Raw genomic sequence first — 26,910 nt, forward strand, 5'->3', positions numbered from 1 at the left:
TATAGTTTTTGATCTTTCCTTTATCCACAAAGTTAGCAAAGCAGAACCGATTTGACGTTGAACGTGGCAAAACGAAAACTTCAACCTTCACTTTTGTGAAGGTTGAAGAATAAAAGGACAAACCGAAACCAAAGGAAAAGCAATTGACCAAACATTTTATTTGTTTTCACGTCTTTCAAACAGGATCTCAAAATTGGAATTCCCTTTCCTGGAAAATGGAAAGAAAACACTCTATGAAGTTGGGGCTGTATGTAAAAACATGATTCAGATCGTCGAAAAAAAAAAAAAAATGGCATTAAAGATAACTGGACTGCAGTTTTAAACAATATTTAGTCAACAGTAGGTTGTGCCAAACCTGCTGCAGTTCATCTGCACAAAGCTCGAGTTCATCCAACAGCTTTCCTTCAATAGCCGCATCCTCCACAAGAAACCATTTGCCGTCCGTACATGTAGCCGGAGCTGAGATGACCATGCCGTGTGGGAGATCGTGGATGTCTAAGTGCAGAAAGTTGCAACAGTGTTCATATCAACGCACGTTTCGATGTCCTGCTGCGTAAATCCGTGCGCCCGGGTCCTAACCTGCGCAATCTATACCGACTGAAAAAATCTCATCTGGACCAAAGGCTCCGTGCCAAGCCTTCAGCATTTGCAGGATCCCGTTAGTGGCTGATATTGCGGCTTCCCGGCCGGTGTTTGAAAGCAAGGCCTCGCGCTGCTGATGGACCAGAGGTTTGAATTCTGTTTCTATCCATTTTCTGGAACAAAAGGAGGCCTTTATCTATTGCTCTGCTCCATTGCACATCATGCATGCGATCATTTATGGCAGATTGTAAGTCAGGTGCATTGTGCTGACATTGTTTGCACAAGCTGATTTTTAGCTGATAGCTGGCGGACGTGAACTCTAACGAGGTGGAATTAAACTGAAATGTTCATTTATTTCACTATGATTTCTAATAAGTGCAAGCTAATACAAGCCTTATTCACTTTTTGGGATTTAAGTCAATCGAGGTCAGTAAAGCAGCTACTGCATGTTTTCCTTCCACTCAACTTTTGTTTTACACAGTTGCACACAGCACTATGGGTAATTGCAACAGAAGTGCCTGAATATTTCACTGCGTGTTTGATGATCCTACATTAAAAAGAAAAAGGACTGTTGTAAAACTAGCTGGAGTCCTGTCAAACAAACCTGTCGTATAAAACCCCGAGGACCGGCAGGGAAAAGGGAGGCGGCACCCTGACCGCCCCTGGATAGTTGAAAACTTTCGCCTGCCGAAGGTCAATGACAAAATTGCCACTGATGTTCCCCCACACGACGACATCCTTGACATCTGAAGCAGAGGAAGATCAAATTAGGGTAACTTGTTTCTTTTTCCTTACTTTTCTTTCTTTCTTTCTATGCAGAAGAAGTAGAGCAGACACCTGATGACATCACGCACAACTTCTTTGCGAGCACAGCTCTGACTTCATTCACCAGCTGGGTTGCTATGGCAACAAACTGGTGGCTGTCGATGGAAGGAGCGTTCTCCACAAGCAGCGAGCATCTCATGTTGACGAAAGACACCCCTGACACCATCACCTTCACCTCTTTGTTGGCGCGTCCATCAATGAGGCGCCCATACTGTCTGTAGCGCTCACATAAGTTTTTAACTCTCTGCTTCTTGGCCTTCCTGCTCTCACTCCCTGATTCGGCATTGAAATCGTCCAGCAGAATGACGACGTGCGCTTCATGGAAAGCCTGTTCCAGGTCTGTGTGAACCGTCACCTGTGAATTCGCGGTGTTGGATTACATTTTTAAATCCGCACGACTGAGTCACGTCAAGGCGATGTACCCGATAGAGCAGACTGAGTGCCGAATCCTCAATGTCCGACTTGAGCATCTGCATTTCTTCCTCATCCCCGCTCAGGTGCAGCAGATGGAGAGCGACCGTTTGAGCGTCAGGGAACGCCTCATCGGACAGCAGGAGTGGGATCAAGATTTGGGATGTTAAGCAGAGAGCGCTGCAAAAAAAACAAAAAACAGAAGAAATATGAAGGCAAACAGATTGAAGGGGTAGGTCTATTTCCATTTGAAACAATCATCCTGACTTACCCTGTGATCCATACGTTACAGGGATGAATTAGACTCAGGCGATGCTCTTCTTCAGCAATGAGGCTAAGCTGTGTTTCAAGATTCTCTGCTACAATTAACTCCAACTCATCTTCGGGTATTTTCGACGTGACGCCGTAGTAGACCTATGCAACGATAATCAACAATTAATTTAATCTGAAGGTTAATTCTTAACATATCCATGGAGTTTGAAACTACCCTTCAAAATACAGGTGTCAAACTCAAGGCCCTGGGGGTCAAATCTGGCTCGCCGTGGCTTTTTATGTGACCCTCTAGACTCCACCTTACAGCAATAAGTATTTCCAGTTTTAAAAAAAGATAAGTTCACAAGATGGTTTGAATAAAGGATAATAACATCTACAGAGAAACTAGAACTACTGAAAACTACATTTTCCAAGCATGACAACAAAGTGAGACCACAGGGTAAAAAAAAAAACGAACTAACTTCAAAAATATAAAGGTATTTGTATTAGATCTGAAAGTCTAAGAAGGAGATTTTGGGCCAACTTGAACAATAGCAGTTAATATAATAGCAGAAAAGTCAATAGGTGATTTGTATGTTTAACCAGAGAACATGTCGGTTTCTACCTGGCAATGGTTCACAAAGTCATTGTAACCACCCAAGAGCATCCCTTTGCCCCCTTGTTCGACTAGCTCCCTCCAAATTATGGGACTTTCCTCGTGTTTCCAGCCATTTTTATTGCATGTGGATTCAAGCCATCTCTGTAAGAGTAAAAGAAAAAGTATAGAGACAAATAGAGAAGGACGAACAAGAGTAAATAAAACACAAGAATGGTGTATTGTGGTGAAATTACGGTTTTAGTATAGAATAGAAATAACATTGTTGTCTCTGGAAATTACTGGCGGCAAAAGTGACTGTCAAATTGAAGCAGATTCACACTGAGATAAAAGTATAAAAACATAACTGAGAGAAGGATAGATTAGAAATTATTATTAAAAATATTTGACAGAAGATGAATGTATATTAATCCATAAAAAACAACAGGAGACTATTTCTAAGAAATGGAAAAAAAAAAAACAGTACAAATAACAGTAGGGACTGTTTTTGAGGTGTTTTTTGGAAACAAACCCAAAAAAAGTCGAACATCTGCTCCAGAAAACGTCCCCTCTCGGCTTCCGTAATGGATGGCATGATACTTTTGTATTTTTTATTGTCCATATATTAACTTCATGTTTCTCTCTTTTCATTTATGACAACAAAGGTGCTACAAATCACATGAAAAATTTTAAAATGGTAGAGACATATCAACCTCCCACTCAGACGGTAGGACGGGGATCTTATGGACCCTGAAGCTCGGAAGGGTTCGCTGCAGAATGTCTGCTAACCGCTCCGCTTCGGCATACAGAGGACAGTCCGCCTTACCTATAGATGTGGATATTTTTGATACGTCCTTCATGTAACTATAATTATCAGTAGAAATATATCCTAAAACATAAAATAAAATAAGATAAAGAATTACCAGCGAGCACAAATTTTGCCATTTTACAACGTACTGTCGCATCTTAATAATTGAAAACAGAAGGCGTTTGTTGCTTGGCAACCGAGGTGATCTGTTGCGTTTATTTGAATCCGTGTAGAAACAGTTTTCATAAATCCTTAAAATATAAATGTAAACTTTTTCAGATTTCAACATGTGAGAAAAAAAAAACAACATAGACATAGTTTCTAATATAAGCATATATTATTTTTAGGAACTATTATTTTAAATGCTTTGTCCAACAGTGTGAGGTTGACGTACAGAGAAGATTTTTCTTTTTAAAAAAATACTGGGCTCATTAGGAAAATTTGTGAAGGACAGGTCGACGTTGCTGGGGGGACACAATACTGCAGCGCACGCGACTTTCACCTGCCCATGTGAGTGAACGCTAACATCAGTTAGGCAATATTTATCTTATTTTTTATCTTTATTCACCATCACTAAACGAACATTTCTTTTCGACTCTTTATGGAGTGGCAAGTGCAAAGCCTACAGAACAGTGTTTGCTTTGTATGTGTTTGTGTTCCGTTGAAAAAGGGGGCAGCTAACGAGAGCTAGCTTGTCATTTCATAACTGGAGGGAAGTATTTTGACCTTGTTAGCCGAATACGTTGGTCTTTCCTACTAACAGATAATTTCTTGTGCCTGGTTTCTATTTATGAGTGTTACTGATTAACATTGGAAATTAGTAACGTATTGCCTGTTTACGTTTCAGCTGCTTGATATTAAAATATACATGACCTGCATATTATTTCAAACCAGCAAACAAAACCTATTTAATTTACATATTTATGTAATTAAACTCAATCTAATTCCACAATATGACTATCTGGGTGACAAATTACATCATAAAATGGTCACTGCGCCTATGCTGCCGCAGGTTTCCATGGAAACGGTCTAGCATCTCGGTGCTAGCATCAATTAAAGACTCCTCTTTATCTAGAAATGGCTTTACAAATGGCTTCTGGGGCGGGAGGTTGTACCAAAGCCGCCTTTCTGGGACTCTTAGTACCACAAGGTTCTATTCCTATGGTGAGAAGGACAATGACGATCTAAAAGACAGCAACAGTCTCACTACAGACAATTCACTTTCTACTGATGAACTCAACAAGACCTCTTCAGAGCAGAGACAGAGGACTTCCCCGTTCTTGGAACTCCTGCGTGGCTGCAACTCCCCATCAGACGTGTTAGACCTCACATCCAAGTACGCGCCCACAAATCGACAGGTCAGCCAGTGCCTCAGCCACATGTGGTTCTCCACAAAGAAGCTGTCGGACGAACAGCAGCGCTACGAGTTGCAGCTGATGTTTGAGCATCCTGAATTTGAAAATCTTCTGCAAAGGGTGACGAGGTCTATCCAGTACATGCATAACAAGGACGTTGCCTACTCCCTTTTGAGTGTGATCAACCTGGGTGTGGCTCAGCGCAGCCGCGTGATCCAGACCTTACTTCGAACTTGCCAGGTGAGCAGTCAGAGATTGTCTTCTGCAATTTAAAGACACTCTATTCTATTCATGTTGACCCTAATTTTTTTTATTCGCAAACAGGAGAGACTGAATGACTTTGATGAGAAAGCGCTGTCCATCTTGGCCTCTGCTCTGGAGCGTATGAAGGCTAGTCAGAATGTGGATGCTTTAAAGGAAGGCATGAGGTATCACTTGATATTTCAACTCAAGTATTAGATAGTGTCAGTAGATTTTTAAGCTTATTTTACAGAGTTTTCTTATGCTTCAGACTGGTGGTTGAGGGCCGTCTTCCTGAGATTCAAAATGTTTTGGCTCTCCAGACCATGATGCGTCTCCTGGGAAGAGATGCTCCAAGAGAGCTCAAACAGAAACTAGAGGTAAGTTTGAGTCTTCACTACTTTAGGGTTTATGACTTTTCTCTTAATTATCTGAATTTATAAATAAATGTACAGGATCTTGCAAATCTATTCGTTCTTGTTAGAATTTTGCTTTTACATTTATCCACTTTACAGCCACAAATTCCAGTATATTCATTTGGGTCATTCATTTGTGATTTTCACATACTGAATATGCAATAATGACATTAATTGAATATGTTTGCAGCTTTAATTTAACTATCCATTCTCCCATCCATCGTTTTCCAGTCAAAACGCTGAAAAATTGTGTGTTATGTGTTGTATTCTGCTGGACCGAATCTGCCTTGTCAGATTTTCTGTACCCCGTGTGTTTCAGAGAAAGGCTTTATCAATGACCGACCAGTTCAGCCTCCCCAATGCCCAGCACATGGTCTTCACCATGGCCACTGTGGGGTTCCACTCCAAACCGCTGCTGAAGTTTTGTAGTGACAAAATCAAAGGTAACACCTTAACCGCAAGGAAAGACTTGTGAATCACTTGAACTGTTGACAAACTTAAAAAATATGTAGGAGATATATTCACTGGTACTTAATGTGTATTTTCTTCCTATTTCTGTGTTTTCTGGTAGACAACCTTCATCACATTCCTTTTAACATCCTGTACAAGATACTGCAGTCCTATAAGGAGCTTCTCTACAGAGACACAAACTTGCTTACTAGCATTTCAGATCACGTTGCCTCCACATTCGACATATGGACCAATAAGCAGGTGCTGGAAGAGACATTCATCTTCTAATCTTTATTTGTTGACATTTGTAAAAAAAAGAAAAAAGAAAAAGCCAACTATATTCAGTTGCATATTAATATACCCTCTTTTTTTCAGTTGGTCTTCTTCCTGTGTGCATTTAAGGACCGTCTCTTCTGTCCTACCTCCTTAATGGAGCGTTATGCTGAAAAAGTAATTGCCAACCCTGATGCGCTCACCCTTAAAGACCTCCTGTCTGTCTTAACGGTTTACTCCTCGCTTAACTACGATCTGCAGCATCAAAGACCGGCGTAAGTCACCAACCAATTCTGATTCCTTAGCAATCAGAATTGCCTGACTAAAGATGTTTTTTTACTTTTACTTTTAAATATATATCAGCTAACAAAATTATTGACGATTTACCAGTTTAATGTTCAGAGAAGTGCTAGACGTGATGAATTAGGAGAAGGTGCAGATTTGTTCCTCTGTTGTCTTGTTGTATCTGGATCACTACCTGGCCTTTACAGTTGCTCTGGCAACAAAACCAGGGTTTTAAAAAACACTAGGGTGAGTATAATTTAATAGTTTTAATGTTTTGGACATTAATTTCTGCTCATATTGTCAAAACAAGGAAGCCCTTGAAGTTAAAGTCTGTATAAATGTAATGTACACACTCACGACAATCAAGCTTTTACCTTTGTGGGAAAATGCTGTGTTCCTCCGCATGTTGTAATTAGGATTTTCTCCAAAATAATTACTAGTATTTTATTAAATCACACATATAGACCACAGTCCAATAATCCCACGATGAGCTGCACCCAGTTCAAGCTGCTCTGGGAAAACAGTCACATTAAGTAAGCAGAAATTTCCTCCTTTGTTCTGCTTAGTTTTTCATAAAATGAAGATAATATTGGACAAAAAACAACAGCTATGTCCTCGTATGGGTTGCTTTTTCTGATTTCCTTTAAATTGTTAGAGCAGCATTCTATGGATCAGGCTTTGGCTTTTACCAACTTCTGCTTGTAGAAACATTGAGGCTAATATTTCAGACATCTAGGAACCGTATATTAAGTTCCTAACTACTGCTGTTATATTTGAAGATAATTTTTTTTTTCCTTGTTGTTTTTCATATCTTTAGGTTTCTTGATAGTCTCAGCCATGCTCTCATCTCCTATCTGCCCACAATGTCTGGCTTGGAGTTGCTAAAGGCTGCCCACTACCTGTGTGGGATGAATCACTTCCCATCTGCACTGCTGGAGCAGCTCCTGAGTAGTAGTACGCAGGAGCAGCTAGCATGTAAGGACCCATAAACATGCACTCTCTGATAAGTTAGGCTGTGCTTGTGTGCTTGATTTTGCATTTCTAAATTAAACTATTTTCTTCTCAGCTGCAAGTTTCACAAAGAGCAAGGAGAGGATGTTTCAGAGAGTGGACATATGTCTCCGTCTGGACCGTCCTCCTCTTCCTCAGCCCTTGATCGTCCCCCCGTCCGTCCTGGGGAACCCCACTCCCAACCCGTCGGTTAATCCGCTCCTCTCAAAGAGCCTGCAGAGTGTGGTGGCAGATCAGGCGAATGCAACTCTGCAGGAAATGTTGGTGGTGGAGAACTTCTATGTCATAGGTAAAGATCTTTGTCTTGGAGGAAAGACGTTGGTTTGCACGAACCGGTTCAACACACGTGTTTTTATGTCCGCGCTCTCAGACGGTGTTGTAACCAAACCTCTTCCAAACCAGCCATGTGTGACGGAAACAAGCAGCATGTCCCCAGCAGAGAGCAGTCAAAGGTAAGGAAATGGCAGCAGTAGACTGGTTGGTCTCACAATTAAGCCCAGGCTATTTGCAAATCTGCAATCTGTGGTAGGTTTATCTTTTTTCGGTAAAAACTAATGTTCATATTTGGTAAAGTTTGCTATGAAAGCGGGTAACGAGGATGTTTCCAGGTAATGATGTCCGTTGTGATTTCTCACGTGCAACTGCTGTTTGCACAACGGTTTACGGCAACAAAGTCCAAACATGTGAAGTTAGATGTCTTAGACAATTAAATGTCCAAATAGATTTCCATTTAATGGCAAGATGCTGCATATTTCCATAAAGACTTGGGTAAATACAGCAGAAGATAGTCCTACAGATGTAGTTCTTTGTACGGTTCTGTTAACATTAACAAAATCAACAATAAAGTGTCGGGAAAGATCTTCAGAAGACTGCTGAAACACTTTCTGATTCATTAAAAAGCCAAAACTTCAACTTAAAAACCCTGCTTGGACAAAGAAAAGCTTGAAACTTAAATAGCTGGGGCATAACTGAGATGGGGTAGCAAAGGTGGGTACAAGGGCCTTAACTGCAAAGACATAAAAGCTGAAGTACGACCAAATAGCAACTGGAACTAAAAGGAGAAACAGGCCTGACAGGAACCTCAGAATATGAGGACAAACATAGAGGAAGCATAGCACTAAGAAACTAATCATAAGGAACTATAGCAACAATGAAATGATGCTGAACAAAACTAGACAATTCAAAATAAAAGAAAAAGGGAATAATCAAAGTAAACACACTAACAGGATTAATCAAGGGAAACTTTTCAGAAAGGGTTTTAAAACATCCAAGAATTGTTGCATAAAATTCATGAAAAATGTGAGTAATCATACTGAAAAAGTTTATCTTTAGTTTTTGTTTTCTCCCTCAAAGACATAGCCAAACCCCCTGTATCCAAATCCAATTATTTTGTTAAAGCTGACGCGTCTTTTTTTTTTTTTTGTTTGTTTCATGTTCTAGAATTGCTGTTATTTATACACCAAACTCTAGTTTTTGCTTTGGCACTTCACACCCCCGTGGGCCCCTCGCTCTCCAGATCCGTCATCTGAAGATTCTGGGATACGCTCCTGTCTTGGTGAGACTTTTGTCTTATTGTACCCATAAATCTTCCCTGTTGTCTCTCAGTTTGACAGTTTGGTTACTTAATTTCTTAATGCGCAGCCATACTTTAACAATTTATTAGATGTACTGAATGAACATTGCTTTGAGTATGATGTGAATTCGTACGGTTCAAAAATCTACGGGCAACAACGTCTTCCTGGAATGTGACGCTGATAAAATGCGAGCAGGTTGATGTAGCTATGCATATTGAGTTGAAATAGCGGCTGTTATCAGATGAAGCAACACTTGAATTTGTATTCTTCATCTGAAGGTAACAGAGCAACTTCTACAATCTTCATCTGAGGAGGAGATGACAGATAAGATGCGAGGACTCATTTTTCCAGAACACGCATCAGAAGCACAGCCACAAGTGGAATCCTAAACACATGACACAGAACTCTACATGGCTCAGGTTTTATTGTGCAAATTAATTGTTTGTCAAAATGAAAACTTGTATATAATACTATTAATAAAGTGTTTAAAAATGAAGGGCTCTGAATGTATTTTCTGTTTTTGTCGGCATGAAAGAACTGAGCTGTTGCTTTTGAAATGCATTTTTTTTTGTCATAATAAAAACATTTTCTTTTTCAAACAGCTTTATGATGGCATTACAGCAAATACCTGAGATGATCTTTTCTTCTGAGAGTTGCTTATTCAGTCATTGTGGAAAAAAACTGGGCAATAACTGGCAAATGACAAATCATTTATACGTGTTTTTAGTCATTTGCTTAACTCCCAAATCAGTTTAAAGGCTTCACAGAAACCTTATGCTAATTCCGTCAGTGCTTGTGGTGACTGTGAAAAGAAACTTGCTACTAAATGAAACCAATAAAACCAGCGTGAGCGCTTGCACAGAAACTGCAAGGTGAGCACGGTAAAGGTGGCGCGCCTTTGAAGCTCCGACCTCTGCTGAAAGTACCAACAACCGAAGAGAAAGAAAAAAGAAACAAATGTAGGGAGACAGGAAATGGTGCAGCTTGTTATTTTCAATCTGCTTGCAGCTCCTTGTGTTTATGATAGTCATCAACCTCAGTTTGGTCTCTGTGTTGATTCTCAGAAAATGAATGAGAGCACATGTTTGCAGGAGAGGTGTTTCAGCTTGTAAAACTATTTATTTAAGTTGTGGTCAGTGTTGATCCACAAGGTGTTGCACTGATTTACAAACTCAAGAGAACTCCTTAAATGTGGTTGAGTCCCCTCATTGAGACACCACCTTCTGTTTCGACCACAAAGATAGGGGTTCCCAAGCACGCATCTTTCTTTTACAGTGAGCGAAACAGGAAGTGAGCAAAACCTGACACTGTCTTTAATATACACATCATTGTTTCAGACGCCCACATAAAGGAAGTGCTGCTTCTGCTAGAGATGAATACACACAAAAAAAAATTAAACAAAAGAAACTGATTACAGTTATGTTATATTTATTGTAAGTCCTATAGGTAATAAGTGTGTTAAGGAGTGGTAAGGAAAATGATCCTGCAATGTCTGAATCATCAAAAGTGTTTTGGTATAGGATGCTGGAGTCCTCTTTTCTTCCTGCGTTTCGCAGGAGGTCTGGGTTTGGTGTTTATGTAGTCGCTCTGGGAATCTACATCCTTCATCTTGTACTGCAAGACATTTAAAGCAACCGAATCAGTGACTTGAAGTTGTAAATCTACACAGAGAAGTAGAATGTATAATCAAAAGTTTGAAGTCAAGTTGTGGCGTTTGCGGTTTGCTTACGAGTTGGAAAAATATGTAAAAAAAAATGTGTAAAAATATGGTTGTAATCCATTTTGGTTGGCAGACTTCTAAAACATAGGAGTGCATAAACAAACATTTTCAAACTCTTATTGTCAATGTGACATACGTCCTGTGCAATTCAATTGAGAAACATACAAGACCTAATTAGGGGAAAGATTTTTTCAGGTGAAGCCATTCTTTTCTTTTTGGAACTGACTGATATCGGGAACAATTCACAGTTTTATTTCACTTGACCCAGTTTTACCAGAGGAAAATATACCCTTTATAGCATTGCTGCTGTCACCGTGTTTCACTCTGAGTCTATGTTTGCCATGAGTGCAAAGCAAAAAGACATCTCCATTTCATTTGTCTATTTATTTATAGAAAATCATATCGCTCTTGCAACTTCCACACATATTATTCCATCTTTCCCTAATGTCTTGTAGCCGTATTCAAACAGGCTTTTTTTTTTTTTTTTTTTTTTTTAATTTAGCTTTAAATTTGTTTTCATCAAGCCAAAAATAAACTCTCCCCCTTTGTTTTTAGATTATTCCAGCCCGGCCTGAATGCTTTTTTTTTATGATAAAATGCTTCTGCTTTCACATTTTTATATCACAAATATGTGGCAATTTGACAGATGTCTGAGATCCTTTTTTTCATAAACTTTTTGTGTTGTTGACACTGTTGGTGGTTAAAGCTTTAGAGCTGAGCATCTTAACTTTCAAATACGGTGATGCTACATGATAAAGCCCTTTATCTGTATTTTTTATTGCAGCCATTAGCACTAAAAATGCTGTTTTATAATAAAATGCTCATAAGCACATAAATATTAAGTATTTATGTTCCTCTAAGTTAAATAAATAGTTGTTTAAGCTTTTAATGTCAGGTTCTACAAATTTACCACCAATCAGATAATTAATGAAATGACTAACTAGTGGCATATGCTTTCTATAACATGGTTTTTAAAAATTACAAATAATTTAAAGTTGCAGTTACTTATTTTTAGTCTTCTGTTTCTAAATAGGATTATTTTTAAAGTGTATTAAGTTGTTTCGTCACTTATTTTCTACCGTCTTTGTGCAATGCCTATATAGATCCATGCAGTATAGATCTGACATGCTGCTCATCATTTGGTTCAGTCACACAAAAGCCGCTGCCAGCCTCACGTTATGCAAAGAAGGCAGACGTTGACGTCAGATATTGAAGAAGTAATTTTCCCTGTGCATGTGTGCAAAAACCAAAGCAGAAACACCTTTATGCTTGACAGCGTAAATTTTGGGTGACTGATGTAAAAAATGTAAAGACAAAAACAACTGCCCAAGCAAAACGTTGTCGATTAGCATGCCGCCGTCGGGGTGTGAAAATGTAATTCAGTGGGATGTTCAAATTTGGAGACTGGCTGGAAGTTACATTCACAAACCTCCAGCTTGCCGCAAACATTTCCAGCTGTAATTATTCACTTCAGCAACTTTTCAATTCGTGTAAAAGAACTGAAGAGAAAGTTGAATGTTTTACACCCGACCAGGAGAACAAACATTCTCTTGATGATGCTAGTGTTCAGTTTTTTCGTTATTACAATCAGTACACTGCAACCGGCATGCTTAAATTACATTTAAAAATGCTTAATTTTTATGCTTAATGTTTCTAAATTCCTTGTTAATATTTGCTTCAGAAACATTTGATAATGTTACTTGCATAATGCTGAATTACAATAAAGTTACATTAATATCCAATTAACATTTACTATGGGTTAGGTAATAATTAGTGTATAATTACCATTTAATAACAAACATTTACATGTCTAAAGTTTGTTTACTTCTTGGTAGCTTCTAAAGTGCTGCAAAGGTTTTTGACAGACATTTTATTATCCAGCTTCTGCTTTTGGTGTTTTTGCTACCATCACAGATTCCTAAATGTTTAGTTACATGGTTATAAAGCATATTTAAGCTGTTCAGAAGATTTGTAATGGATTGTTAGCTGTGGAGAAACTTTTGTTTTACTTTGTTCAATAGAAAAAGAAATATTTTGACTTTCCACTGACAAAAAAAAATCAATCAATGATTGAGTTTTCTTCTTGGGATGGGTGACATTCAGGAATTACTTACCCAGATAATCAAGGCAGTAATAGTAACTGCTAGGCTGTAGGTGCAAAGAAGTGCAACAGCCACTATCCAGATCCATACAGGAATGCCTGTTTTTTGCTCTTCTGGTTTGTCTGTTTTACATTCTTCTGTTTTTCGCCGGCATCCTTGTCCTGAAAGAACCAGATGTTAAAGGTTTTTTTTCTTCTTCTTTTTAGTTAATCCTACAATATTCACACTTGATATTGAAATGAGTTTTGATGTCGTCTCTGACATACTCACCTTCCTCAAGGACCAGGACTGTGCTGTTGCTGCTGATGACAGGAGGAGGGTAAGTAACTGTACCCTCACACATGTAGATTGCTTGCTTTGGGCTTGCTGTTCTCATAATCCTGAAACCTGTAAGTGTCCCTTTCTCGTCTTTTTCTAGCAGGATGTCTGGATCGGTTCGGTTGCACTGTTTTTGAGTATTGGGGCACACTTGAATCTGCTTTTGGTTCTCGAAAAGCTTATATGTCACCTCAGTGTCTTTGTCTTTGGCGTGACCGGCAGTCATGTTTGGGCAAGGCACCAACACATATTCCGGGCTTTCTGTTGTGCATTGCACGTCCCACTGTTGCTCTGAAGAGAAAAACGTGAAAGAGATTAAGCATTAATACAGTTTCTAGCAGTGATCGTACATTTCATTTGTGCTTGATTGCTAAATGTATGTTCTGAATTAATATTTTCAAAACGCCCTTTAAACAAATCAAAAGAGCTTTATCAAGAAGGAGCTTTAGAAATCCATCCCTCTTGATATTTTTGCTTTAATTTCGTCTAACAATGGAAATGGTTGTTTCGCAGCAACCATACGCCCACAGTGGAATCTGCTTGATATCAGCCGTTTTAGGCACATTAACTTCTCATAGGCAGGATGAAAATACAAGTTTGTGAAGCGAGTGGCACAGTTGAGTCACCCAGTGTTGCTGTGTCTGTGTCATCGCAAAGTTGTGTGTCAAGTTCAGTTTTGTCCAACATAACTCTGTGTTTGCAGAGACTGCTTTAACTTTGTCGCTGAATGATATTTTGCTGCTTTTCTTGAATTTTTTACTTTGTTGGACGCTACATATAAATAGACTAAATAACAATAATTCAAGAGATGAAACCAGACTTGTACTTGTCCCACACATTATTGCGTTCTTTGGAATTGCCTAACTAAAGTTGGCAACCGTTCCTATTGTCAGTCTAACCTCTACCGTAACTTGTAAACTCTTAAATTGTGTTTTTAACTTACCGCTGCATCTGCAAGATGACGTGCAGCTCAGCAGGATTATTAACAACCAGTAAACTCCCATCGTGGTCCCGACTTCTGACCGGACAGTGACGACTTGCTTCTAGCAGAAGGATCTTCCCTCATCACCGACCAACTCTAAGCTCCTGCGACGAGCTGCATGAAGCCGTGTGCTTGCAGAGGAATCTGATCTGTCTCCCCGACACAGTCAACCCCTCTTCCACGCACGTGTTCTTGTCATGTTAATACATCACATCCTCACTTTACCCCCCGAACGAAGCTCACCCACAGAGCTGCAGTGACAGAAGCTCACGCGCCCTCTCGAGAGAAAACATCCTGTGGCAGAAAACGCCTCCTCTTCTGAAGTTTCCGCTCTCTCCTGAGGTTTATGACCTTCTGTGACTTACAGCTTGTGATCACGTATCATGAATTAAACACAGAAATCATCAAATATTTGCTCCCCCCCCACACCCTGCATTCTTTTGTGTGTGCTGTTTAACTTCTGATATTTTATTTTGGAGAAATGAAAGCCACACAGAGGTCACACAAAACACACTGATACGTGTTGTTTTTATTTGCTCTATGCACCCCAGATGACCCTTACTTGTTAGAAATAGAACATATTTGCTGGAAAATGAAGCTATAAGTTTGTATAAGTGTGATTCCTTTAAAATCACATGCGTACATAAAGAATTTAAATGTAAAATGATGTGAGGTTCTATGTGTTAGTTGACTGAAAGCACACACCTCACAAAAATTATTGCAAAGTCCTGAAGTCGTTTCTGTTTGTCAAAAAGTTTCCTTTTACAGCGTAGATGTTGGATAGCATCTCTAGTTTCCTGTAAATGGTGCAACATTTGTAAGGAAACTTTCAGATCAGTCTGCTACTGACTCTTGTTGGGTGTTTAGTGAATTTGGATGTTTGTAGTTAGCCTGACACCACCACGTCATGCTGGTTAGCCGGCATCATATTCTTCAGCCAACAGTTTAAGCTCCTAAGAGTGGAAATAAGGGATCACCAGTTGCTGTAGGACCCAGTTTTAATATCTCGTTGCTTCGCGATCGCCTCAATTTATGGCCGAGATCAACACCAAAACGCTCCCTCTACCAAAATTTGTTTGGCAGTGGCAGAGAAAGACTGGCGAGTTTTTTGTGAGTGCAGCTGAAGTTGGCCAGTGCTGTCACTTCTAAAAGTTCAAATTACGGCCCTCCAGCATCCGCTTCTCCCTTTTTAGTTTGTTTTTCTCCTAATGTAACATTGTGCAACACATCCAAACATCTCCGCTTTGGGCTCGACCGTCTGAAGTACCTTTCTGTGATTGCACAACTAAACAAAAAAGGGCAGTGACCCAATCCGTGAACCAGGTGGAGTGTTTACCGAACCCTCTGGTTGACAGCAGCAAACGCTTGACATTGTGTGATTTCGGGAAATGCTGACAGGCAGAGAAAGACACGATTATGAGAAGTGATTAAGAAACTCAAAGTATTATGAGTCATTATCTCAGGAGCATGCACAAGAAAAGCATGTTCAGACCAGGTGTAGGAGATGACTTGTGTGAAACCTGTCAGCATAAACGTCTTGGTTTAAAAAAAAAAAAGAAGAAGCGATCAGAAACATTCACGTAGATCCACTAGATGGCAACAAAGCACTTTATAATCATTCTGGTGGTTCTCTCTCATCCTGTAGGCTTCATTATTGGTACCCGACATGGTTTACCTCCTTTTAATACCCTGTGTTGCCTTAAAAATAAAAAATAAATTACTGTTCACGTTTCCATTTGCATCGGTTTACTTATATTAATAGGTGTTTGAAACCTTAACTAGGAAGAAAATATCTATTTTGTTTGTAGGATTGTGTAGCATTCAAATCAGAAAAGAAGGACAGAGATCGATATGGATGACAATAATCTTTTAATCTGCAACACCCACCTCAGACCTGAGGATGCGTTTTCACACAACATGAAATTTAGTGTATTTCATTGGGATTTTATGTAGCGTATGGAAAATTATACAATGTTTACCTCTCTTTTTTTGCAGCTTTAAAAAAAAAATAGCTCAAGATTAGACGGAGAGTCTGTGAACATGAATTTTCATGACTCGTCTCTGGTTCTCGGATTTAGATCTACACTTTGACTGGGCTGTTTTACTATTCTTTCAGTAGTTAATTTGTCTTTAGTGTTCAATAACTAATACAACAATTTCACAGCAGTACCATTAAAAGCAACCCAAGTACCGCCAATGGTACATGTACCTCAGTTTGAGAACCAGGGATCGAAACTATTATGTTGGGTCCCCGAATTAACGTAAAAATATTTTCGGATTTTTTTCGGTAAAAAAAAAAAAAAAAAAAAAGATTCATGCAGAATCATTAAGGTTTGTAGTTTTAACGTGAGCAGATTTGCTAAAAATATTTAGTTGTGTGTTAACTTTTTGCAAGACGCTGTATCTCCCCATACTACTGTCCTGATGTAATTTCCGACGGCCCCTGAAAGCATCGTCCATGTCCGTTCCTGGGCTGGACAGGAAACGACGGAGACGCGCAGCGTGTCTCCCCAGCAGCTGCGGGAGAGAAGAATGGGAATGGGAACAGATTTGTGGATTGCAGGCGAGGGATCGCGTGGAAACATGAGGACAGTTTAAAATAGACTCATAATTTTCAATCGTTAATTATCCACGTTGTAACAGGAGTTTGTCCCGATATTTTCTCCCGTTGAGGACGAGGATATTTATTTATTAAATTGGACAGCACTGAGGGAAAAACGGGAAGCCTCTTTGTGAATCCCATTTCACAGTAAGTAGATTTGATTCTCAATTCTGGCACGTCGGGGACTTTAATCGTTTTTATTCTGTTTTATTAAAGCTGTTTATATGGATAAAATCCCATTGATGTAGCCTTAATATTGTATATACACATTGTTAGCCCATCCCAAACTGTGACCTCGGGGAAAAGAAAACAAGAAGTAGCTTTCTGACTTTAAAGACACAAACAAAAAAACATATCCTTCCATACCAGCCTGTGTATGTCTCTCTGTGTTGGCTGATTTCTGCATTAGGATGTTTGAATGAGGAGAGTATGTGCCTCATCTGCGGCCATTGAACAATCCCTTTCTCAGGGAGAGAGGCTGTGCAGCGTTTGGGTCGACTGGGAAAAGAGCCGCCGCTCTCCTGGGAGGGACAATTCAACATGAGCTCATTGTTTGGGAGCGATTTGTCAGTTTTTGTTGGCAAAGCCCGGCTTTGACGCTGCCCGGGAGTATATCCAGGGTGAATTTAGTTTCTCCTCTTGCCTGCATCACCCAGCTAAACAAAAAAGATGTAGCCTCCACCCTGTCACCGGGAGGAGGCTGGCTCAGCCTCTGGTAATGGCCGAGGAGAATGTCGAGCCAATGTTCGGGCTTTCGCTGCTGAATTTGAGGAATACAGCACGATAGGAATGCTGTAAAATAAACGTGTTGTGGGTGTTTTGGTTATGTACAGCCGGTGATGAACCATCTCTCCTCTGCAGCTCATCACCACCGGTTTAATCCTCTTTGTTGGGTGACGCTGGCCGCAGCAGATTGGATAACATTCAGCCAGTTTGACCAATGGCTCCCCTTATTATGTGCTCAGCTCTCATTGGACCCTGGAGTGTCCATAAAATAATTATTTATGACTTGAAAATTGTTTTCCACTGAAGTCTTTGGAGTGTTTTGAACAACAAGAAGCTGGTGACCCTGGGTTGACCTTAGTGAGCCATATTTCTAGCTGGCTGCAGGAGTTGTCATGGGTTATTATGGCTTTCCACTCAGGGTGCTATGACGTAAGGGGTGCCATAAGGCAAAGGAAAAGTTTGTTTCACAAAACACTTTAAAGTGGGATTTATGCAGCATGTGGTTACCTCTGAAGTTATGGCTTTGACACTAAGAAGTCATAATTTCAACATGGTGACGCCTGTAGTCATTGTTTGTAGTACCTCTTACAAACATAATTTTAGTCTTCAGTTAGAAGCCCCTTCAGATTCATTGCAAAACTGACAGCTACAGGAATGCCATGGTGGATCAGTTGGCGCCTTTAATACACATTGAAGGTGTTATCCTACACTCAAACAGAGCAGATTACTGGACGTCGGGCTTGGATATTTTTATCAGAAGCATTTGAAAAAAGCAACATTAAAGCTTGGACAAACTTTCCATAAACAAAGTGACACGGAGCTGCGGCTACCTTTGTTGGTGCCTCAGTGGTGTAACAGCAGCGGATTGATTTTGAAGCCCTACTAGCCCATCCATTTCTCCTTCAACCCGTTCAGAAAACGCACACAGACTTCAAGAGTATTTTTTGTCCAGGGACCTGGACAGAGAAGTCAAGAACTCCCTCCTTTTTCCCCTTATTTTTGAATGGTTATTTTTGGCAATTTTGCATTCATTTCTTGTTGTTTTTTCCTTCCTCTTTTTCTATATTACCCAGCATTAAGCGTTTTCTTTCTTTTGGTAACCACCTCACTTCATTTACATATGTTTTGCCTCTTATTTGGCTTGTTAAACACATGCATTTCTGTGTGTGACTAAAGCTGGCCTGACTAGTTTATTCCCTTCTGTGCTGACATTTTTTCTTTCGCAGTCTATGACTTTTGATTTATAGCTGAACAACATGACAAAAAGCCACTAAAGAGTCACTTGGCCCGGCCTTTATTCCCCACATTATAATAGACCGTCTGTGGCCTTATAGCACGCTTGATTTGCATCAAGAAAGCAGTAGAGTAGAAGCACATTATTCTGGGCATGGAGACAATCCTGCAACAATGTAGACCATCCATTCGTTTACAGTGCGGTTAATGGGCTGAAAATAACCACTAGCCCTCTGCATCCTCCCTCTTCAAGTAGTAAGTAGCGAGAGGAAAGTAGCAGCACGTCGGGATCAGATTTCCCCCTTTGTCTTGTCAGAGTTGTGACGTAAAAGATGCCCCTAAACACATCTGGAAAACTCGCTGATGTATTCCTTCGGGCGCTGTTAGCGGCGTCTGTTTCCTGCGCTCCATCCCAGTCCAGAAGTTCTCCTGAAGACTTTAATTACGTTTGGTTGTGTAAATGCAAAGGTCTGCGGCATGTTTGCTGTGTTTTTTCTTTTTGTTGTTGTTGTTGGAGACAACTTTTCTTGTCTTATTCAGGCCTGTGAGTTTCACCCCAACTGGGTTATTGCAGATGAGGAAATGCATGCAAGCATATTGCAATAAAAATCCAGTTAGGGTGCTATAACAAGATAAAAACTTTCAGTCTGATTTCCTTCCTGAAGCTACAAAAATAAAATTTTTTCCTTGTTTTTAGCATTCTTTGATTCCCTGGAATGTTGTTGGTAAGATAAGAACGTCCCCTCTTATGTAAGCTTTAAGCTTCAAGAATGAATCTGACCCACAGGATGGGTTATCCAAAAAGCTGCTCATGTTTTCTTTTTGTGTGTTTGTGTGTGTGTCAGTCCCTCTAGACCACACCTCACAAAAGCTCAAAAGATGAGGCTGGAGGTGCCGATGGTGGTCGGTGTAAGTTTACCCGGCTTGTGTTACAGCCAGAGGTGCAGCTATAAGGGGGATGGCACTTCAAACGCAGCTCAACTGGGAACTGCGGCAGAGGGTGTAGGAGGGGACCAGAACCTGATACTGGGCCTTGTGAAACTATGCAGACCCCTTGAGGTCTTTCACATGTTGTCAACCAAAAACATCAATGTATTTCATTGGGGTTTTATTTGATAGATAGTGCACAATTGTGAAGTAGAATTAGAAATATGTTTTTACAATCCTGAAAAGTGTGATATGCGTTTACTCCGACACCAATAACTAAAATTCAGTCTGCCTTCACAAATGACTTTGTGTGATTTCATCTTAGTTTCTGCGTAGATCTTGGCATTGTGCTAGATAAAATTAGAGAATATAAAGATCAAGGAGTGAAAGGATAAAGCTTTGGAGATGAAAATGTGATCCCACAATTGCAGACGCAGCAAAACATGACTGTTCAAGTGGGATTTGGGTAAAAACAGGCAGGAAAAGTGGGCGTGTCCTCAGCTTTTCCCAGGGCACGTGGCTCCGGCCTCTGCAGGGCCTCGCTCTGCCAACATTTCACTGACCTTTGGTGGCAGCTGCCCCTAATGTCTGCAAACAAAGACAAATGTCTAACCAGGGCTGCCCAAAGCCTGCAAAACGTCTGCTGCTGCAGATAGCAGGTTGCTCTTCCTGTTGGCCTTTTCATATTCATATACACACACTCAAAGATTAGCTCATTCCCACTTCTGTTGATGGAAATAAACACTTTGAGGTCCAGTCACACCCCTTTTATGCTTTTGTTTGCACTGTTGCCTGTCCTTTTCCAAGGCATTTACTTACAATAAAGCATTATGCCTTAAAAAAAACAACAACAAAAAACAGCACGGTTTAGGATCCGAATGCCTCATCAGGAAGCGAGGTGTGTCAGATGACCTGCCTGCGCTGAGGGGGGGAATTGATGAACACTGCAGCCAGTTCTCCACTGATTAGAGCAGGCAGAACGAGGCCATCATCTCGCTCTGCTCTGTGTTTTCAGCAGTAATCTGAAAGCTTGAGCGAATATTCTCTCCTAAAGATGTTCTTCTTTTTTTTATTATTATTATTATTCTGTTCTTCATTTTCGATCTTTTTCCTGTAGTTTGTCTAAGCAGCTCAGGCAGCTAATAACGACAGTTTCTCCAGCTAGAAGCAGGTGGCCGATTCTCTCTGCTCTGTGGTGGGTGACACCCTCCGTCCCCCTCCTCACCCTTTTCCTTTATCCTGTACTGTACTGCAGATGGCCCATTTCATTCCTGGCTGATTGTCTGTTGGCTAAATGTATCCACCTGAGAGAAAACATGAAAAACTAGACTTCATGTTTGTGACAAATCAACACAAACTAGTGCATATGTTTGAAAAAGAAGCAAAATGATTCATAGTTTCAACATTTTCTCACTAATAACAATAGGAAATGTTCTCATTTTTCTTTTATAAATAGCTCAGTGTTTGTCAGATTGAATGTTTTCTAACCTTTTTACTAATTATTAATTGGATTTAGGTCTGGACTTTGACTAGGCCATTCTGACACATGATATGCTTGGATTCTGATGTTGTGTTAATTATGATAAACTATATTTTCAAGTTTCTGGTTGCACCTCACCTCGTGTGTTGTCAAATTTCCCACCTGCAGTCAGCATGATGGACGCCTGAGACGGTAAACGCCAAAGGGTTGGCTTTGTGCACCCACTGACAAATAAAGTTGAGCAGTTGCCCCAAATCTGATCTCTACATCCGAGATTAATAAAACACAAATCCACTCCCTGTGGGACTTATCGTCTGAAATTTCAGCGGCTGTATCCAATATCGGTGCGGAGAACGCAGAAGATGTGATTTATGGCTTTTGGTTTCTTTCTTCACGGGTCTAGATTATGCTCCACCACAACAGTAGGGAGGTGGGATGATGTATGGCATGGGATGTCTGTGGAGTCGGATTCAGGATAATGGCTCTTTGGATCGGAGATGACATGGAATGCTTAAGGCAAGCTGGAGCCCTACTGAGAGTGTGCAAAGTGCTAACTCAGAGGAGATACGTTTGTTCTGTTTGGCCCATAGTTATAGACCAGGTGATTCATGAGCTGCAGATGGAGAAGCAGGATTTATATCCTACTCACTAGATTGCTTTACATCCTATAGTGAATTAAATGAAATAGCGATTACCCTTCCTATCGAGATAAACAGAAGCAGAACCCGAGCAGAGTTCACGTCCTTCTCATCAAACCACAACAGCTTTTCATCACTCCACCGTGTCGACTTGCGCAAGCTGCTTCTGTTTCTGTTTTTGGGGTGATGGAGGAACCACACACAGATGTAAACAAATTAAACTGCTGTTTTCTCCCACGCCACTGCAAAATGCCGGCCTTTCGGCCTGAAACGCCGAGGTGAGCGACGTCCGCTTTGAGCGGCACGTATTGTCGCTGCGTGAACCGTTGACCTCTGGTTGAATTCCAGTGAAATCCACAGAGGATTCAGCTTTATTTGTTATTCGGGGAAAATGTAATAGTGGCAACATTATGAGGCTATCAGATGTAGTTTAATCTGGTGGTGTTACTATTCTCAAAGCAGTTTATTGTGTTGGATTTTAGTTATTGAATAATCATAAATAAACAAATTACAGGTGCTACACTTATTAGCAAACCCTAAAAACATGAATACAACTAATAAGGATGTTTTTCATCTTCTAATTGGTAATCCATGACGTTGTATTACTGTGGTACATCTAGATACTTTCTACTGACGTCTCAGTAACATTGGATACATTGAATCACGCAAAGAAGAAGAAGAAGAAAACTGTTCTCCGGTTGTTTTACATGTGCTCACATCTGCGTGAAACTCTGTTACTGCCAGCTCTGAACTGAATCTTAACCACTTTTCAAATGGGAATGACAAAAAAACGTGCCATTCATATGAGAGCGATGGGTTCTGAGCCTCATGAATCAGGAAACGGCTACAAGAAAACAACTCATTAATCAAACATGCTAATATCTACGTGAACATTTTTCAAAAACTACAACTGGGATATAACAAGGAAAGAATATGAGGAAAACCACCTTATTTAAGAGTCCCCTGCTGAGCGGCTACAAATGACATATTCAAAATTATTATCCAACCCATTCAGTGACTGTTTTGTGGCTAAATTTAACTGCTCCGTTAAACCAAAACACATTTGAAAAGTTCAGTTTATTTTAACATAATCCCCCCTTGGACTCATCCATAAATTATAAAACTGAAACAGATTCTTCAAGTCATCCTCTTCTTTAACTGCAGCCACAGAAGCTGTTCTGCAGCTTGACACGCTTACTCGGGTGCAGCCATACATTATTGAAATCCTCCAACTGTTTCAAGTGTTTCTGTGCTTAGTTCAAGCTGCAAACCAGCTCTGATCCAAAAACTAGGGCTGAGCACTCTTTAAATATGCACTTCTTGCATCTTCTAGCCACATTTAGGAAAGTTACCCTGCTCATGTCTTTGACAGGCAGCACTTAAGTGGGCAGTGAAGCCTCAAGGAAGGGTGGGGAAGCTGGCTGATATCCCTGCTCATTGGTGGGAACTCGACGTTAGCAGTGACCCCCATCAGAAAGGCCGGAGGAAGCAGAGGCGCACCTGTTAGGAAAATGTGAAACACATTGGGTGGAAGAGGTTTCATCCGAAAGACAACAACTTGGAAGCGGTGAGATCATCCCTCTTTTTCCTCGCATCGACTGCCAAAATCTGGAAGTCTCTCTTTTGCTCACACGCCTCTATGTAGTGCTCTGGATTTACTGTAAGAGCTAACACTGGGAGGGCTGCTCTGTTATTTATTTATTTTTTTTCACGTCAGGGTTTATTGAGGACAGCGAAGGAATCTAGAGTTTCACTGCAGCAACCTACAATGCAGAAAGAATTCGGCCAATAAAGGCTGCGGGGCCATGCTCGCAGTAGCAGAACTGGATTGGCACAGATTTTGAAGCAAAATCCCTTGACAGTAACTCAAACTTACAAGCTTAATCTCATAAAGCGATGTGTGTATGTGCGACTGTTTGTATCCAAATCTGTCGGACTAATACCCCAGCAGCTTTGAAAGTGACTACAAGGTTGTATTGACCGAGTTTCTGGGTTAAGTTGGTGGCTGAGTACCGTTTGTAATCTCTTTTTGTTTGGCTGATCCTCACTCTCCAGTGATTTCTGATTATTTTGGTCCACGTGCCAACTCCTCTTGGTGAGTAAAACGTAACCTGCCCCTTTGTTTGCCCATTTATCTGCTTTTGGAGCTCAAGGGAAAGGTCACTGTTGTGTCTTGACCCCCACGATAGCTGGGATTTTTAAAAGCAGTCACCAAGATGTCCGCACATCCTTAAAATGTCTAAAATTCATGTATCTAAAATAAAGGCCTTAAAATTTCTTAAATATATTAGAAAAAATACGTTAGCCTTAAATATGTGGTAGCGGGACTTTTTAATCTCATATATCCTATGAAGTTCATTTTTCTTGTGGGGCTTTTCTGTCAGGATCTGTGATTCAAGGTGGTTGAGGCTACCGCTAACTAGCCGCTAGCATACTCTTGCTAGCTAGCTATCTAGCTTTTTTTGTGTCTATCATAGGTAAGTGTAAATTTGTCCCGTCTGCTGGACAACATTCGTTTTTGCCTATCTCTCACTTCTGCTGTTATATACAATACTCAGTTTTCGTTGTATGTGATGCAGTTCTCAAATTGCATTCGTAAGGGTCTTAATTAAGTCTTAAATTTGAGTAGTTGAACTTAGTCATAACCTTAAACTTTTTCACTTTTACGTTGACTGAATGTGGAAAAGTTGGAAGGGTGTGAACAGTTTTGCAAGACAGTGTAAATGAGTAGAGATGTGTACCTTTAATAATATCAGCTGCTCTAGAACCATGCCAGTGGTGAGGTTATGGAGTACACAATATTCCTTTGTCTGTGAAGCAAAACCCAGGCGCAAATAAATCACAAAGGAGCGTCTCTGATCCAGCCTGGAAGCAGCAGGTCCAAAATGTGGGCTAATACAAGAAGAATTTCACTGTGCAACGTTGCATGCGTGTTATTGCTAAACCCAACCGGCTGCCAACCAACCAGTGGGACCTCCATTAGATCCCACTGGCCATCGTGGGAACATTCCTGACACAGCATTATTCCATAATTCCCACCATGTGTGGTTTTTCCTGGGGGCGAGTGCTCACTAAGAGCATGGAGAATCCCACTGAGGAGTGGAGATGGGCTCACTGTAATCAGAACCAGACTGAATTGAATGAGGGGAAACAGCTGAAGGTAAATAATAGTAGAGCTTGTCTCAATAACTTCTTCACTACTGGATTTAAGCTCTGATCTTAAAAAAGAAGCTCATCTTTTTCATTGTTTCTGGTTCAAATTTACATGTAACATAATTATGTGGATCCTGCTTGAAAAATATTGTTCAAGTTATTATATTTTGCACATTTATTTAAAAAATAACAAACAGCGGTGAAGAAATCTGAAAAATAAACAAAGTTTCTAGAGGTGCTGCATTATCTTTCCACGGCACAATTCACAACAAGCATCATTTAATAATTAAAGTGGGACTTCAAAAAGTTAAGTTCCTATAAATATTTTCTGCTGGAGGTTGATCAGAGGTCATAGTCTAAGAGTAGAGTGGCACAAATGAGGATGAGAACAATTACTGGAAATATGGTGAAGTCTAAAGACTTCAGAAAATAATATAAAATCTAATTAAAACAGTGTAACATAAAACATATTTAATGAAATTGTACTTTAACCAGCCAGTGTATTAGATCGCTGCCTGTTTACACAACAAATTAGCCAATCAGAGGGGAGGAACATGATGCTTTTAGTAGGGATGTGACATGATATTTAAGTGCTTCAATAGTTCTGATCAAAGTGAAGTAAGTTTTGCTAAAATGCCTCATAAAATGCTAATATGGTCCGAGAGCTTTTCCTCCTCCAGTTGGACTCTCACTCAGTTTTAGCTGTGACATCTAGATGATAACGTCTAAATCTTCGTGGTCTAATCGGTGGGGGAGGATTTTTCTTTGCACACTTTGAACCCGTTTTCCCCACTTATGGCCACTTCCGGCAGGATAATATTCTGTCACAAAGCTAAAGTCCCTTTCAAACTGATTTTCTTACCATGTCAATGAGCTCCCTGTACTCTAATGACCTCCACAGTCACCAGATTTCAATTCAACAGAACATCACGGATGTTCAGGTGACAAATCTATGGGTCAAAATCTCTGAGGAAGGTTAGTGGATCGAATAATTAAGTAATCTCATCCGTGAAGCAAACCATAGCCAATAAAGTGACCCAAGAGTTTTATTAAGATGATTTATCTTTATAATTACTCATAAGTATTTGACTACTAACAGTAAACTGAGATGCAGTGGTTGAGTAAATAGTTGGTAAGACATGAAAGTAGAAAGGCATTAAATGCAAAAAGGACTGGTTGACCCAGAACCTGTTTCTGGTGGTTTGTGTCTTTGAGTTTGAAATACCTGATAGCGGGGATTATTTTTGGATACCTTGGATACCTAAGGGAAATTTAGAGATGTTTCTTAATGTCTTTGGACTGTGGGAGGAAGCCGGAGTATTGGGAGAGGATGCATGCATGTACAGGTAGGAGATGCAAGCTCCAAGACCCAAAGATGGGATTCGAACCTAGCACCTTCTAGCGGAGCGTTCCTTCTACATATATCGATTCAAAGGCACCGATGATCGAACAACTTTAGCAGTGATTTTATTTTTTGTTTGTTTGTTTTTTAAATTTTCTTTTGTATTGACCCAGTGAAGAGGTCGACTGCTCTTGACCTGCAACAAAAGCAGTCCACTGATCAATACTAATGCCTTCACATTGCCGGCCGACTTCGCGGCTCATCATCAAATGGCTGGCTGATGGTCGGCTTCTGCACCCTTTACAGGAAGGCTGAGGGTCACCGCTGAGCTTTGCCTTTTTCAGAAAACAGACTGTGGTCCAGTTATTAGCTCTGTCTGGTTAAAACACTTTAAAGGGGCAGTATTATGTGTTTTTGATTACCTTTTAAGTCATATGTCAAATATGACTTAAAAGACTTGAAATACAATTTGGTAAATTTGATGCTCCTGCTCTTTCTGACACTCCGCCTTCAGGACTCCTCTATTAAAGCTTTAACAACATTTTTACCAGTGATGCACTGAGAAGTAGTTAACATGAGGTAAGCAGATGCACAGTTCCAACTAATTGCT

At 40.2% G+C, this 26,910-nt stretch overlaps 4 protein-coding genes across 12 annotated transcripts in view; 2 read left to right on the forward strand and 2 right to left on the reverse strand.

Annotated features, from left to right (window-relative positions):
- Nucleotides 1-138: 138 nt before the first annotated feature.
- On the reverse strand, nt 139-3,712 carry mdh1b (malate dehydrogenase 1B, NAD (soluble)). 6 transcript variants are annotated; one of them, XM_044110440.1, is made up of 10 exons: nt 3,589-3,712; nt 3,379-3,491; nt 2,696-2,830; nt 2,090-2,232; nt 1,830-1,998; nt 1,420-1,762; nt 1,187-1,328; nt 580-755; nt 356-495; nt 139-208 (listed from the first exon to the last, which is right to left on the reverse strand). In XM_044110440.1, exons 1-10 carry the CDS (start codon nt 3,608-3,610, stop codon nt 188-190), a joined length of 1,404 nt encoding a protein of 467 aa, XP_043966375.1. In that variant the 5' UTR covers nt 3,611-3,712; the 3' UTR covers nt 139-187. The 6 variants fall into 6 exon arrangements, with proteins under 6 accessions (XP_043966375.1, XP_043966372.1, XP_043966374.1 ...); XM_044110437.1 differs by lacking the exon at nt 3,379-3,491 and having other exon boundaries at nt 3,589-3,694; XM_044110439.1 differs by lacking the exon at nt 3,589-3,712 and having other exon boundaries at nt 3,379-3,582.
- Nucleotides 3,713-3,921: 209 nt separating this feature from the next.
- fastkd2 (FAST kinase domains 2) lies at nt 3,922-13,225 on the forward strand. Of its 2 annotated transcripts, XM_044110433.1 has the most exons (11): nt 3,922-5,068; nt 5,153-5,256; nt 5,340-5,448; nt 5,804-5,927; nt 6,056-6,195; nt 6,310-6,482; nt 7,310-7,467; nt 7,559-7,792; nt 7,874-7,955; nt 8,944-9,058; nt 9,356-9,571. In XM_044110433.1, exons 1-11 carry the CDS (start codon nt 4,427-4,429, stop codon nt 9,464-9,466), a joined length of 1,992 nt encoding a protein of 663 aa, XP_043966368.1. In that variant the 5' UTR covers nt 3,922-4,426; the 3' UTR covers nt 9,467-9,571. The 2 variants fall into 2 exon arrangements, with proteins under 2 accessions (XP_043966368.1, XP_043966369.1); XM_044110434.1 differs by lacking the exons at nt 8,944-9,058; nt 9,356-9,571 and adding an exon at nt 13,106-13,225 and having other exon boundaries at nt 3,934-5,068.
- On the reverse strand, nt 9,657-15,749 carry LOC122827455. The gene is made up of 4 exons (XM_044110447.1): nt 14,161-15,749; nt 13,170-13,508; nt 12,912-13,060; nt 9,657-10,691 (listed from the first exon to the last, which is right to left on the reverse strand). Exons 1-4 carry the CDS (start codon nt 14,219-14,221, stop codon nt 10,578-10,580), a joined length of 663 nt encoding a protein of 220 aa, XP_043966382.1. The 5' UTR covers nt 14,222-15,749; the 3' UTR covers nt 9,657-10,577.
- raph1b (Ras association (RalGDS/AF-6) and pleckstrin homology domains 1b) overlaps nt 13,132-26,910 on the forward strand; it is a 41,270-nt gene continuing 27,491 nt past the window's right edge. The window contains exon 1 of one of the 3 annotated variants that reach the window (XM_044110427.1): nt 13,132-13,218. The gene's annotated coding sequence lies outside the window, so the exon portion shown is untranslated. Of the gene's footprint in view, nt 13,219-16,701; nt 16,949-23,203; nt 23,373-26,910 lie in introns of those variants that run through there. The other 2 variants (XM_044110426.1, XM_044110428.1) reach the window with 2 other exon arrangements.

The sequence above is a fragment of the Gambusia affinis genome, linkage group LG24 (assembly GCF_019740435.1).
Source record: "Gambusia affinis linkage group LG24, SWU_Gaff_1.0, whole genome shotgun sequence".
In the NCBI taxonomy this organism is placed as follows: domain Eukaryota; kingdom Metazoa; phylum Chordata; class Actinopteri; order Cyprinodontiformes; family Poeciliidae; genus Gambusia; species Gambusia affinis.